At 37.5% G+C, this 16,408-nt stretch overlaps 1 protein-coding gene across 4 annotated transcripts; it reads left to right on the forward strand.

Moving 5' to 3' along the window:
- Positions 1-6,918: 6,918 nt before the first annotated feature.
- LOC105046136 (F-box protein At4g18380) lies at positions 6,919-9,344 on the forward strand. 4 transcript variants are annotated; one of them, XM_010924657.4, is made up of 3 exons: positions 6,919-7,040; positions 7,182-7,399; positions 7,958-9,344. In XM_010924657.4, exon 3 carries the CDS (start codon positions 7,990-7,992, stop codon positions 9,052-9,054), a length of 1,065 nt encoding a protein of 354 aa, XP_010922959.1. In that variant the 5' UTR covers positions 6,919-7,040; positions 7,182-7,399; positions 7,958-7,989; the 3' UTR covers positions 9,055-9,344. The 4 variants fall into 4 exon arrangements, with proteins under 4 accessions (XP_010922959.1, XP_010922961.1, XP_010922958.1 ...); XM_010924659.4 differs by lacking the exon at positions 6,919-7,040 and having other exon boundaries at positions 7,053-7,395; XM_010924656.4 differs by lacking the exon at positions 6,919-7,040 and having other exon boundaries at positions 7,054-7,399.
- Positions 9,345-16,408: the final 7,064 nt, after the last annotated feature.

Here is a 16,408-nt window from a genome sequence, read left to right on the forward strand (position 1 = left end):
GTGCACAAAGAATTTCTCTAGGATACATACTAGTGATATGGCCACATCAGTTGGTACTCAACTTGGATGAAGATGGAATGCCAAAGGAATTCTATTAAATGGACATTGATATTTGATTGGGAGCACTTCATGCACATTTTCTTTGTCTTGGATTCATGTGAACCAGCTGACTTAAGTATTTCGAACATGGTGAATAGCTCAACTCCAAAAGTAAAGTCCGATCTGATTCTTAAAAGCATATGAGAAAAAGGTAAATACTAAGATGTGCTTCTACTATGAAGGTGAAATTTTCGAAGTGATGCTAATTGGGTTGGTGACTTAACATGAATACTTAAATAAGTTGGTGATCATGTGCCAACAAATCGAGTGGTCCTATACTGAATGGTGGTTGGATCCATGTCAGCGTGGTGTTCCCATGATTAAATGATTTCAACCAATTCATCATCCATGTTAGATAAACTCCCATGAGCATTATTAACATCAGGCCGGACAAGAAAAGGAGTCTTGCTTTTCCATTAAGTTCTAAAAATTCTGAATACATAATTCTAATGCAGTTGTATGCAAGGATTTTGAAGCAATAAACATTTGCTAAGTTATAGGTTGCTGACCAAAAGGAAAGAAAAAAGAAGAGAAAAAGACATACCTCTAGGTCTAGGTTTGTTTGCATATCAATAATTTTCAGATCAATACTCGGTAGGTATGGTTGTTACAAAAGATCACGGGCTTTCAGGAACCAAGCAACAAGCATGTTTCATCTACACTAATGCGTGTACCTAACGAGGACCCCTTGTTGTTTAGGGTCCCCTAAATACCCAGTGTGGGCTCAGGAATACGGGCACGTATGAAGATAGGTCTAATAATTGCGTTTGTTTCCTAAATGCATTCATTTAGATCTAGTAATTCCTCTCACAGTATGTTCCAAGAGATAAACAAACTCTATTTTGGATAACCCTCTCCTTGTTTACTTTCCAGTATGATTAGTTGTATGTTTGTTATTTGATATAAATTGACATCAATATAAGCAAAAGAAAGTAGACTTATCTGTATGTATAATTCTCATATTGCTATGTATTATCTTGCTATCAGTTGGAACAAACCCCAATATCTCAAGGGACAACTAACAAAAGTAATTATGTCTATTAATTAGGAAAGCAATTTTAAAAGGTTGGGGTTATATTCTTAAACAAAAGATAATTGATTGTCCGTGGCCATGACTATTGCACAAAAATAATTAATGTCGCTCTTAGATACATGTCTGCTATCTTGCTATGGATGATTTTTGATGTTAATGCCGAAAACTCCTAATTTCAACAGATGAAATCTTTGTACATGCACTATGTCAACTAATAATTAGATTAAGATGGTGATAAAGACAATCACGCATCCAAAAAGCTCTTGTTTGAACTATCTATTCAAAAAGAAATGTCTAAAGAGAAAGTATACAGCAAATAAATTTTAAATTTTAAAACAAACAAGAGAAAAGCCTTTAATATAGTGTAGCTCGCTGTTGTTAGAAAAGAAGAGGATCCATAGGCTGCCTTAAACACAAATTAATGAGCATGTACCTTGCATTTGCTACATGTACATCAAAACTTATTGTGATATCATGTGCTCTGATACCATTTATTGTGCAAGGATCTGTTACCACTCATTGTAATAGAAAAAAATAAATAAATAGACATGCAATCAAGTACGTGGAACAGTCCAAGACCTGCCTCCACAGGACATGCAAGATTCACTATGAGAAAGAAATAATATAAGAAGAGAATACCTACTCTCAACTCTCTATATACCAATCTCTCTCAATTAGAAGCTATCCTTACAAAAGTTCTCTCAAATCCCAAAAAAAAAACCCTCTCATAAGCCTGCCAGTACCAGGATCCTCGATGTCCTTGAATACTTCTTATGGAGCAAACTACTACATCATGCCTTTCCACAGCTGCTCTGCCTGACGCTCTACTTTGCTTTCGATTTTCTGTCGGTGCTCTGTATGTGTCGCTCTGTCTGTCATGCACACTCAATGCTCGTCGAACTCCTCTTAGCTGCTACCTGAGCCCCCCATGGCTAATGCCCTCTCTCATGTCTCTCTATCGCGACTTCAAAGGTTCTATTCGCCCATAGGGCTTTTTAAAGTCCTAAAACTCTAACCGCATCGAAGAACTACTCCTAATCGGACTGTAAAATGCCTCTGGCCATCCGATCTATGCCGTAACACCTCGTGGCTATTGGATCACACTTGATCACGCCCGATCAAGCTCCCAACCATCAGATCAGACCCAAATCATGTCCGCAAGCCACTGTCGCCATCCGATCATGCGTCAGATCGATTCTCATCCATCTGATCACACGCCAATCTATAGAAACCCATCGTGAACCACCAGCTATTGTGGACCACGACTAAAGATCGCGTGGGCTACGATGTTACACCACGGTGGATCGATCTCGGGCCTGAGTCGTGCATACCATGCGTTGCTTGGGCCCGAGCCGTGCACCGCATGCGCCTGCACTGGGCCGTGCTCTCGCGATCGGCTCGTGCACCCCTGTGCGCTGGGCCACATGCCCATGTTGGGAATAGTGTCCCAAAGCCAATCGTCAGCCTGTTGACAGTTGTGTTCTTTGTTGTATTAGTACATAAATCATAAATAAATAAAAGTTATTTTGATATTTTTCATCATAAATTATCATCTTCTAATGAACTCCTGTGCTGTGGTGAAGTCCTTAGGACTATTTAGACTCGACAAAAGAGGATTTGTTGTTTAGTCCTTAAATCTGTTCGCGACCAAATGATACGTTGTTACCAAGGACAATAATGTTTATCGAGCATAGGTCGTTGTGTGCCATATAGGTTGGTTGTTCTCTTAACCAAGGAGTGTGGAGACACTGGTATGGCATACAGGTGAGATGTAAGGGTACATCTGCACCGAACGTGACCAACTTCGGAGCTATTTCTGCTGTCAAGATTTACTCCGATGGGATATGGGTATAAATGTTCCTCCGACCTGAGACCGCCATGGTGACTTGCAAGCAACTCACTGCACTTAGGCACTGGACTACCTGAATTTCTAATTTAGTGACGGAAGGCTGCTAGGTGTAGTCAAATACTTGACTTGTCGGTGCATGTGTCAAGATGGGATTGACCACTCTAGTTCAGGAGCTGTGTACAATCGTGTTTCAATTTAGCAAAATCTTGACCAGGGTAGTCCTAGTGAGGAGTTACAGGACTGTTTGAGTTGAACACGACTCGGATGATCTAATCAGGGTTGACAGTTTAACCCTGAGTCATCCTAAACACAGGGGTCAAAAGGGATGAATTATACAGTAACCATATTCACGTAGGTTCTGAGTGTTGCGATTGCGACTATTTGATCTATCCGGACGTCGGGTACCATTGCTAGATGGTCACTTCGATTAGTATAGGAATTGGTTCCTGTGCTACCGGCTTAGGTTCGAATCTGCAGGGTCACACACAGTAGAGGTTCCTATCTGATCTGATGGCTGATGAAGAGTCCTAATATTCATGGACTATGAGTCCTACGTGTCTGGGACTCTATGATCGAGAATCAGAATTCTCTGATCACGAGTCCCACACATTTTGAGTATCGGGGTCAAGAGTCCCACTGGTTTGGAACTCTTCGATCAAGATTTCATATTGATGAACTTTGATACCCGATTGCCCATCAAATTTGGACTCAATATTTATGAGAGGTTTAATTAGTAATTTGATCACTAATTAACTCAATTTGATTGAGTAATTATTTTTGGATCAAGTCCAATTGAATTGGATTCAGTTGGATTTGATCCGATTAGGTTAAGAGTTGACCTAATCATCGAGATGGTTTGGTCCCTGATTTGATCAGGGGTTGGACTTAGTCAATTCCTGATTTGATTAGGATTTTATTGAGCCTAATTAAGCCTAATTAAGTTGGGTTTAAATTAGTCTAATTGGGCCTAACTTATTTGGTTCAATTAGGTTGGTTTAAATAATGAAACCACCTTGACCCAAACTCCCTGCGCCACCTCATATCCACTGCGCCCATTTGAATTCACGAGAAATAATTTCTCGTGAATTTTTTCTCACGCAAAGCCCTCCCCACGCCCACATTTGTGCGCCATATGGATGGATAAAGCTGATTAGTTAACCATTCAAATTCAAAGCATGTTTGAATTTGAATGGATAGCTTATCTCTTATGCCTTCATGCTTATCCATCTTGTGCGCCACATAACTTATACGAGAAAAGGTTTCTCGTGAAACCTTTTCACGCACAAAGAGTCCACGTCCTTCTCTTCTCACGCCATAAGTGGATAGGGATGAGTTGGTTTGCATTTGAATTCAAACTCGATTTGAATTCAAATGTGCAACTACTTATCTTTATCCTCTCACGCGGATAAGACACGTTCGACGTTATTTTAAAAAGGGGAGAAAGGTGGGGTGTGCGTTGAAATTTTTGGAGAGAAAGTTTGGGGCATGAGGAATCTTTCTGCGTGAGGTGAAGGTCCAAAACCTTTCGAGAGAAAAAGAAAGAAAAAAGGATGCAGAGTTTTTCTAAGTGTACCCTAGGGTTTCAGCCTGGGGTTCGGGAAGTGAGAAGGTGAGCTACGAGTGTCGTGAGCTCACCAAATTTCAGGGAGATCTTCAACATCCTCTCAAATACGTCTGCTGACGATCCGGAGCGTCCGAAGAATCGGCAGACATCGATCGAAAATATTGATGAAATGGAGCAAACAACCGTCATCCAATTTTAGGCTTGGTATTCCAAATTATTGGAGTTTCTAATAGATCAGTAGATGTCAAAACTCTATGTATCTTAAAAATATTTTATTTATTATCCATGTAGAGTTATAATGTTTAAGATCTCGGCCAAATAGAGAGGAATAAGAGCTCTCACCATGTGCCCTCTTCTTTCTAGTGAAACCCTTGTCTTCTCTAATTATTTAATTGAATACTTATTTTTCTAAAAAATATGTTTCAAATATTATGTTAGAGATTTATCCTATTTTCTAATTTTTTATTGTTGTAATGTTCCAAATTCAAAAGATGAGTTACTATACTTATTATCTGCATTTACGTTGCTTATAAACTTCACAAATTTTAACAAGGACCCATAAATTGATATTCATCCTAATTATTTATAGAAATTAAATATTAGTTTTGATTGGTAACTTCATTATTTTTTCAATTTATCTATACATCTAGTTTTGTTATATAATGAAGTTAGATCCAGGATTAGCAAACCAAATAGAGAATACACACAAGAAGACAGGAATTTGTATATTTGGGTCTCTGGCCATATGTATAGGTGGAGACAAACACCAATGATAGACTATAAAAGCGTGAAAACATTATTAATATAAATCCCGCTAGTTAACAGTCCCAAGAAAAAAAAAGGGATAGGCCATAGATCTTGCAACCTGTGAAAATATATATATGGATTCCATTGAGGACCTTAGCAACAGCCAACACATAAATTCTAATCTTAAGATTTTGAACTACAACCAATCCAACATATAAATCTTGAAAATTATAAAAAATGATAGGAAAAGCACTATATTTCAAACATGCAAAATACATGGATCCATGCCAATGTTTCTAAAACTGGATTTGATCCTTTTGTTTAATTGATTGAATACAGAAATCGATCATTTGTCTGATTCAGTTCAAAGAATACTTTGAAAGTGATAAAAACTCAATTAAACTCAGGAGAATTGGACGAACTGGCCAAACTAACCATTCCAATTCAATTCTTATGGATTTGATTATTTTTTGCACTCACGGATTCACTCTAACATAATTGGCTAATCAAGGGGCGAGACACACTACCTCCTCCTAACCCTAATTCCTCCATCCTTCAACTAATCATCGTCCTCCTCTTAAAGCTCTCTCAATCTCTCCCCTTCTCCTCCATCATCTAAATCCATCGATGGCCGAAACTAGCCTCAAATGTCCCCCAAATCCTAGCCTCCTCCAAATGTCTCACCTCCCCATCTCTCTCTAATCCCTCTTCTTATTCTTTTTTGATGGCTCAAGTCCTCTCGCAAACCCTAATTTGAGATCATCTGTCCCACCTCTCCTTTATTGCTTGCCTCATCAACAACCACAACCATTCCTATCTCTAAAGAGGGTGCAGATTGTGAAGGTGGACCTCGAGTCCGAGTCTTATGAGATCGAGATCCCACCTCTCCTCTTCGCCTGCCTCATCAACTACCACGGTCACTCCCACAGTTCAAAAAAGATGCAGCCCATGTAGGTGGACCTCGAGTCCGAGCCTGATGAGATTGAAGTTATTTTTATTTGCCGTCTCGATAATGCCATTCATAGCACTATCACCCATTGATCTTCCCTCAATTAGCTACTTAGCTCCCTTTCATCTCAAGCTCCTCCTAGTAGATCTTACTGCGGAAGCAAGTCTATCGAGTAACTAAGCTTACATATCCTTTGATGGAGGAGGAGACACTCTCTTTCATGACGAATAAATGGTAACCATTGTCATCTAATTTGTGTAAGATCCTACTTCATGAAAGATAAAATCAATTGATCTCTTTGATTTTATTTAAATATGGCATCCGTTAATATTTATCAGAGCAATATACTTCCACGGAGGATTTTTTTATTTTATTGATATTTTTATAAATTTTTTAAAATAAAAATATAATTATTAGGCTATAATAAATTTTTTTTTTTTTTGCAGCTGTTATCAATCGAAATGGTATACCGGTCAACCTGGTACGGTACCGGACAACTTGTCTATTTGTTGCCTAGTTCTATTTTAAAAATATTACCCTGTATAAAAATGATGTTTTTACCTGATGTTCTCCTAAGAACCAGGTGCCCTTAATTATCTTCAAAAGATATCATAACGTACAACAACCACGAATAAAAATATTAAATTTTCTTTAATCTTTATCGTCACTAGGAATTAGCAAGTTGTCCACCTTCGGTGCCTTTTACTACCTGACGCCCTTATCCACCGTCCTCCATTTCTGCACATCAGGGGACAACCAGTTTACGGCGCCGTTATCTCCGTCTTTTATCTCTGCTTAGGTAACGATACATCAGAGAGAACTCGTCTTCATTTGTCCAGAGCGGGGGGAGAGCTCGAACCCTCTTGAAAACCCTAATTTTCTACACAATTTCTTCTTAATATCTATAAGTATTCCTATAAATTTGGTCTATTTCTTCTAGGAGATGGCATCAGTTGCTGGCTTTGGCTCGAGGAGGATTTAGGAGGAAAAATCCCAACATTTTACTTCCAGAATCGCTAATTATTGGATTTTGCTTTTGAATTGAAGCTCAAGGTCCTTCGATCAGGTGGGTCGCCGGGGAAAGTTTGGATTTTGGAGCAGTTTGTAAGATTCTAACTGGGAAATATGCTTTCCGATTGACCTGGAGTCTTGTAGTAGGTATTCTTTTGTTGTCTTTGGTGCTTTCATCTTGTTATGAATTATGAGTGAAAAGAGATTGATTCTTTGATAATTTTTTGGAGAAATTTAGGTTCTTTATGCTAGTACATATTTTGAGATGCATCATTTTGAAGGACTTTTTATGCCTTTCTGGGGTCTGTTCTTTAGTTTGATTGGAATAGCTGATGTATAAATCCAAACCACAGATCTCTGCTCATTCTGTTCTCTTGCTTATTCTTGCAAAAGACCTTTTTTCTGGGTTGCTTAAAGCTTGAAATAGTTCAAAGTCACGAATAATTAAATTGTTTGTGAGGTTTTATAGATGTAAGATTTGTGCTAATTATCACTTTTTTTTTTTTGTCTTTCGGTTCTTCAGATGATTTATTTGGATTTCAGCTTCTTATTTTCTTCCCCAAAAGCTAAATAGAGTTACCATTTCATAGCTTAGATCCAAAGCTAGTGTCTTTTTTTCGTCCCAGCATCAAAACTTGCATTTTTTTCAAGTTCAAAACTTTCATAACTAGAAGAGGAGAGGACATCAATTTTACTTCTTTACAGGTAATTAGAGCAGGGAAGCATTCTTGGAGAAAATGCAGAACAAAACAAGAATCCATGCCCACCCATCTCTTGAACAAGATCAGTTTGACCGCATACCAGACTCTCTGGTGCTCCTCATACTCAACAAGATTGCTGATGTCCGGTCCCTGGGCCGCTGCTCTGCAGTGTCCAAGCGATTCAATTCCCTGATTCCTCTAGTCCATGATGTCTATGTTAAGATCGACCGTGTTGTCACTGTTGATGGTGACTATGATGATGCCTTCAACCCATCCTCCCCGAAAGCTCGAAATCTTTTCTCCCACTTTCTAAAGCTCCTGATCTTCACCCTTCTTAAACCCTTCCACCATCTTCGCAACACCCATGGTGGGAACAAACCCCTCTTCCCACAGCTCTCCCACCACTCGCCTGCACAAGTCCTGAAAAACTTCAGCCACATCCACAATCTCAGGATCGAACTCCCTGCTGGAGATGTTGGAACAGAAGAAGGAGTTCTTTTGAAGTGGAGGGCAGAGTTTGGGAGTACCCTTCAGAATTGTGTGATTTTGGGAGGTACATGGGTAGATCGAAAACCGGCATCTACCGAACATGAAACAAGGTTAGAAGACAATGGGAGCATACCAGAATCTTTCTACACAAATGGAGGGCTGAAACTTCGTGTGGTCTGGACAATCAGTTCCTTGATTGCTGCTTCCATAAGACATTATCTTCTGAGACCAATTATCAAGGACCACCCAACACTGAAGAGCTTGGTCTTGACCGATGCTGATGGGCAGGGGACATTGAGTATGGGGGTAGAGCAGCTGAAGGAGTTCAGGGAGAAGCCATTGGCAGCCTCAGCATCTTCAAATAGGACACAGGTCCCGGCGTCCAACATGAAGTTGAGGTATGCTCCCTACTTGGAACTCCCTGGTGGGATGGGATTGCAAGGAGCCACATTGGTGGCAATCAAGCCCTCTTCTATGAGAAGTAGTGGTAGCACTAGTAGTAGGAAGGAGGCTGATGCCTTTGTTTGTGGAGCATTTGATGGCCCATATAAGGCTGCAGCGAAGGCATTGATGAAGCAGCGGACTTACCTTTTGGAAATGAATGGTTTCTAGATGAGTGATCTGCTTTCTTTTTGCTGCTTACCATGGTTCAAATTTTTTTCTCATCTGGAACTTCCAGTTCCATTAAAAGGTGAAAGCTTCCATCTCTGCTTGGTTGTGTGTGGTAGCTATCTGTTGTTTGTGTTCATGCTTCTTGCATCTGTACAGTAATAACAGCTGGTTAGATTTATGTCTGTTATATGAGTGGAGTTTTGTCTTTGTAATTTTCTGTTGCTTTTGAATATGCGATGTTGCTGTCTTCACTCTCCAAACTTCTGTATTTGTTGTGTCTGATTTTGGCATCTCACAGTTTGTTCATCATTTCTTTCATTCTGAAAATGGATGGATTAACTTTTGTTTCCTTCTTCTTTCTCTTGTGGAAGTAGAAATACGTGAAGGAACACTTCATGTTGGGGCAGCTAGATAGTAGTGAAGCAGCTGCAACTGATTCATTTAGATGTAAATTACTGGTTATATACCTAATAAGCTGGATCACAGATATGCATGGTCCACAATTTCATGTCCCGTTGGAAATGCAGCAAACTAGGGCTGCAGAATTATACAACTCCTATTCAGTCTTCCGAAAAGATTTAATTGGTGATCTTGGATGCCCGATTTTCTCTCAATGACTTGTCAGTAGGTCCCCCCCTCCCCCATCCCAAAAAATAGTCTTCACTCTTTAGAATAGATGTATCTGGTAGTTTTATTGGTAAGCAACTTAATGTCAACGACTTGTTGTAAGGTGAATGATTTTACTTATCACACAGAGTGGACAACAGGTTTCATTGTAGGATGGTAGAAAAATATGAGAACGCCAGATGGTTATGGGACTGCCCGAAAGCTTTTCAAAGGCTCTGTGAAGTACTGTAAGATTTGTTGAACATTGGAAGGATTGTATGGTAATCTCGAAGACTTCTGAATGATGTAAATCCAGCAATTCTGACTTCTGCGTGGCCTTCTTCTTGTATGGTCTCTACTCCATCTTTTAGCCACCATGCAGATTTGGAAACTTCACAGTTTTGAGAAGATTTTAAACAAGTGGTTAATAACTTGTGAAACAAAGATAGTATCATACTCTCTATATCAGTTGCCGCAGTGGTGTCTTAATTTGGGTAAGAGTCCAAACGTGTCATGATTTGAAGTTTTGTCTAGCTTGGAGGCTGCAATAGTTTTTAGAGCACAAGCATTGGGTTTGACTTGTACATAGGGTAAACTATGTGAATGATTTTAAGCATGGATAATGCTGGGTTTGTGACAAGTGCTATATTAGTGTAACTTTGATTAACGGAATATCTGATGGTTGTCATGCCATGAAGATAAATACTAGGGCCAGCTTAGAGCTCAGAGGCTTGTGGCATTGTTATGTTTGGGGACATGTGAGTGTGGTCTTGGGTAACAGTCGAATGGCAAGCTGGTGATGATAAGCTATGGAGTTTGATGTGTGCAAGTTCTAGATTGAGGCACCAAGTGATGAGCTTGTGTAATACAAGGACCATTAGCTCAAAGGGTGCTTCTATATGAACCTCAATTCAGCATGTTGGAATTAGCCATGCCTGAGACACCTAATTGAAGGAGAGGTTGGGGATCCAGAGATGACCTGCAGGTTGTCGACTGGAATGAGATCTAATAGTAGAGGTTCAGATCCAATGACTTAGAGAATTTATGGCAGTTATGGCAATACCAAACCTATTTCATCCTATAAAAATTGGAAGAGAGACTCTTGCAATATTGAGATGTTGGAGATACCTGATGTTTGAGAAATGCAACTCGGTTCCTACATGTGTTGCTTTTGCCTGAAGAGAGTTGGACAATTTAGGGCATACAGGATTTGATCAATGGTTATGTGAACAATGTTCATGTCATGCGTTTAGAAAGCTATGGCATCCAGGGTTGTCAAGCTCAAGCTCCTCTTCATGAATGTAGCCATGTACTTGTTCTGGATGGTGCAGAAGTTGTGATGTCTGATTTCACTTGGGTGGAGATGATTTTTATCGAGTGTGATCTTATAAACTTTAACAATCATTTTTAGTCACTTAAGTATAGAAAATGGCATGGAGATTTGGAGAATAGTGGGGTTAAAAGTTGTCGAATTCTCATGGTTTCATTGATTCTTTTTGTTCTTCATTTTTAAGGACTCGTAAAGAACTAAAAAACTACATGGTGAGACAGGATTTGGTGGAACAGAGTTCCATAGAGCCGATCCCCTATCCATTTGCAAAGAATCTTCATAAAAATGTTGAGATGCACATTTGATCAACTGCCAAGCTTCCAGAAATCTATATCCTAAAAGAAACAAGGTGCATGTGTGATCTACTCTATTTTTAAGTTGTCCAAGAATCTTGATCCATAAAGAAATAAAGTGTCTCATTGATGTATGACTCAATGTTAATGACCCACACTCCTTATATTGAGTAATCCAAGACCCTGGAAATGCTAAACTATTGGGGGGTCTGGTGAAGCATTTTGAAAAAGCTCCAAAGAAGAAGTTTTGTCAGTTGCAGTGAGAATTCTAGTGGGACATAGAAAGTTCTAAGTATATAAAGTATATTCTTGCACATTAACTAAGAGGGTGCAGAGTTCCTTGCAGATGGACATAAGAGAATGATAACCATATCGGTGACCCTAGGTAATTTTGGGCATTAGGTTAAGAGATGTAGGCACATTTCTTAACCACTCAGGGTAGGTTGGTTTCGTTATACCAGCAGGTGGTTCCCTACAAGAACAAAGTTACAATACCCTAGAAAGAAATGGTGTGAATTGCTGAACTTGGCTATCAATGTTAAGCGAATAATGATTCGTTACTTGAAATAATACTTATTATTATTTTGATGACTCACACCCACCAAAAGATATTCCTGAGGTATACGATTTGAACTCCTATTTCCTTCCTTTAGCACTAGCATTGCAAATTGTTGCGTCGAAACATAAGGATGGCATGATAAATTGTCTCCTCATGTATGCCTAAATATGATCCTACCAGTTCAGTGAGCTGTTGCCACTTCATATGCAAGGTCTAAAGAATAAAATTCAAGTATCATGTAGGATTTCTTTTGAAACTCCATGCTGACTAAAAAGGGTACAGTGATGCATATCATTGTCCCATTTAACATGTTCACTGGAGAACTTTCTTCCTCACCAGGTGTTTTACCATCGAGGAAGGTATTACTAGGATACATGGGGATCAAGCCCTTGGTGGCTTGGTCCAAGCTATGTTGGTAACCTAGCCAAGTTCTGGCCTTCCCTTCTCTGCATGAACATAGCGCAAAAGAGTAATCATGCCCTCAGAATGAAATTTAGTTACTGCACTGATGCCCTACTCCCATCCCCATGCAGTTCCTTGAGAGGCAGGTGTAATTTATGCAGAGATGTAATATGTTCTGATCTGCACTCTTTACAATTATAGTGCAGTAAGTCCCCATGCCCACAATCTGAAACTTTATTAATGCGTTGATGCCTCGATCATATTTTTGCTCAATTTCTTATGCAGACATGGCAAAAGAGGATTGGTGCAATTCTCTAAGACTGGTGTGACTCATGAGGAGGTAATCAAATTATCATATGTCATGCCAGGACCAAGATATGAGTGGAGGCTGATAACCATGTTTTCTGAAATTTTGAAGGATTGCAAGTGATGATCTGAAATCAGAGCTTCTCCAAAGGAAAGTTGGTGAGGGCCAAACTGCATTTCAGAGAACAAATTAAGAGGACATGAATTAGAGCATGGACCAGTGGAGACCACAAACTACTTTTGGCTCACTTCTCTTAATAAATTAGAGTAAGCATTAATTGGCTTTATTGCCTGAAGAAGCAGAGGAAAAAGATATGGAACTAAAGTAGCAAATTATCATCTACCAAAAAAATGTAGCGAATTATCATGTAGCAACCAAAAAACAACCAGTAAATAACACATGATCAGCATTCATAAAAGCCTTGAGAGAGATGCACAAAGACACTCCAGTGAAATTTATACGTCATTCAGCCATAGCCATGCATCTCTATGCTTTTTTACTATTGAAAAAAAAAAAAAAATGCCCATCCCTTCATCAGAGCTACATCAAAACTCCGGAATAAATCCACTTGATTCGAACCAAGAAATTCACAGGAGTCCCAGCATCATGTCAAAGCCTCAATTAATCTATGTGCAAGTTACCCCGTAAGAGCACACATCTGAAGTCCTAAAGTAGTCTAACATATTACTTCTCACAAAATCTTTGCATTGTTATATCCATGTTAAACTAGTTCTAGCTACCAGCAAGATCAGGTTTCCATTTTCTGAATGACCAGGGGAAACTCGCAATGCATCAGTGAGCTTTAAAGCCTTGTTTCAGTAAATGGTTGTATCTCCTTTTAATAATAAGGATCCATCAAGAGCGAAAACAATCAAAATACACAGACCTTTCAATATACTACAAAATTACATATCCAGATTTTAGAAAAAAACATAACTTCTTATAGTCTCTCAATGCACAAACAATTATCACAATATCATAGAATGGATTAGTAAGGAGAGAGAAAAGAAACGGCCATTCCATGTTACAAGTAAATTTTGGTAACCTCTCCATTTAAACTGTCATAATCCCGGCATCCCCATAAGCGGCAGAATGACAAGGGGAAAAGGCAAAAGGAACTCGTTCTTGCAAGCTCCATCTTTTCTTAATTGCTTCATGCCAATGACAAGCAGAAGTACCAGCAGCTAGAGAAATTGCAAGGACATACACCTAAATATTATCCAGAAGTTCTGAAATCGATAAAAGTCTATTTTAGACTATACTTCATTTTTTCTGAGAAAAGAATCACATATAAGCATATATCAATATAATCGGCTCATCAGCAATTTTGGAACAACTGAGCAAACAACTACGAGCACCAGTTAGTTCAAAAAAAAAAAAAACAAAGCATGATGCATGATGGTGCTTCATACTTCATTTTTTAAAGTTGCTGGGTGGTCTTTGATACATTGACAGATTTAAATTATCATTATTTACTATAATTTCTTTTACAAATGACAGACAAGGAGAATATAGGTGCACAGTTTACTGGTGGTCTTTCCTCTTATCTAAGCCAGAAAAGTTGAGCTTGCTTATAGTCTGGAGATTTTCCAAAAACATAAAAAAATACTACCACCAACAGAAATCCTAAACAGGATATGAGGCTGTCGCTCCAACCTATAAAGGAGACTATTGGAAAATGATTAAAAAAATAATAATAAATTCACTTCAAATATTTGATAGACAGCTCTATTAAATAACTTAAATGGGATAAATATTTTCGCGTGCATTTTCACCAAGATGATATGTTCACTACTTTCATAAAGATAATAAAGTATAAATTAAGACGATATTGCTATATATACATATAATTTTACATATTGCTAGCTACAAACTATATATTAATGGGGTTAGGTTGCCTTATGTATCTTAAAACCATAGCATAAGAGCTTTTGAGAATAGAGGAGTTTCTCTAATATATCGGTTTTTTTCTCGTTCAGCAAGATGATACCTCTACTACTTTCATAATGACAATAAATTACAAGTTGAGCCCATATTGCTATATATATACATGATTTTATGTATTGCTAGCTATAGATTGTGTATTAATGGGGTTGGATTACCTCGTTCATCTAAAAATCATAGCATAAGAGCTTTTTGAAAATAGAATGATTTTCCTAACATATTGGTTTTTGCCTCATTCACCAAGATGATATCTCCATTACCTTCATAATGATAATAAAATATAAGCTGAGCCCATATTGCTATATATAAACATGATTTTATATATTGCTAGCTACATACTATGTATTAATGAGCTTGAATTGTCTCATTTACCTAAAAACTACAGCATAAGAGTTTTAAAAGAATAGAGAGGTTTCCTTAACATATCAATTTTTACCTCATTCAACAAGACGATATCTCCACTACTTTCATGATGATAATAAAATATAAATTGAGCTCATATTACTATGTATACACGTGATTTTATATTTGCTAGCTATAGGCTATGTATTAATGGGGTTGGACTGCCTTATTCATCTAAAAACTATAGCATAAGAGCTTTTTAAGAATAGAGAGGATTTCCTAACATAATCATTTTTATCTTGTTCACCAAGATGATATCTCCACTATTTTTATAATGATAATAAAGTACAAGTTGAGCTCATATTGCTATATGTATATATGATTTATATATTGCTAGCTACAGATGATGTATTAATGAAGTTGGATTGCCTCGTTCACCTACAAATCATATTATAAGAACTTTTTGAGAATAGAGAGGTTTCCCTAATATATTAGTTTTTACCTCGTTCGCTAAAATGATAAAGTATAAGTTGAGCCCATATTGCTATATGTACATATGATTTTACATATTGCTAGCTATAGACTGTATATTAATGGGGTTGGATTACCTCATTCAACCAAAAACCACAGTATAAAAGTTTTTTGAGAATAGAAAGGTTTTCCTAACCTATCAATTTTTGCCATATTTACCGAGATGATATCTCTACCACTTTAAGAATAATAATAAAGTATAAGTTGAGTCCATATTACTAAATGTGCACATAATTTTATGAATTGCTAGCTGCATATTGTGTATTAATGAGGTTGGATTGCCTTTTTTACCTAAAAATTGTAGAATAAGATATTTTTGAGAATAGAGAGATTTTTCTCATATATCAATTTTTATCTCGTTCACCAAGATGATATCTCCACTAATTTCATAATGATAATGAAGTATAAATTAAGCCCATATTGCTATATGTACACATAATTTTACATATTGCTAGCGATATATTATATATTAATGGGGTTGGATTACCTCATTTATCTAAAAACCATAGCAGAAATGTTTTTTGAGAATAGAGAGACTTCTCTAACATATCAATTTTTGCCTCGTTCATGAAGATGATATCTTTACTACTTCCATAATGATAATAAAGTATAAATTGAATCTATATTGCTATATATACATACGGTTTTATATATTGCTAGCTACAAACTATGTATTAATGGGGATGGATTGTCTTATTCATGTAAAAACCATAGCATAGAAACTTTTTGAGAATAAAGAGATTTTCCTAATATATCGGTTTTTGTCTCGTTCACTAAGATGATATCTCTACTAGTTTCATAATGATAACAAAGTATAAGTTGAGCCCATAGTGTTATATGTACACATGGTTTTATATATTGCTAGTTACAAACTGTGTATTAATGAGATTGGATTGTCTTGTTCATCTAAAAACCATAGTATAAAAGCTTTTTGAGAATAGAGAATTTTTCCTAATGTTTCAGTTTTTGAAGTTAACAACTTAATTATTGGAACTACAATTAAGACAATAATCAAGATAGTTAGTCTAAAATATATAGGC

Source organism: Elaeis guineensis, chromosome 5, assembly GCF_000442705.2.
Source record: "Elaeis guineensis isolate ETL-2024a chromosome 5, EG11, whole genome shotgun sequence".
NCBI lineage: Eukaryota > Viridiplantae > Streptophyta > Magnoliopsida > Arecales > Arecaceae > Elaeis > Elaeis guineensis.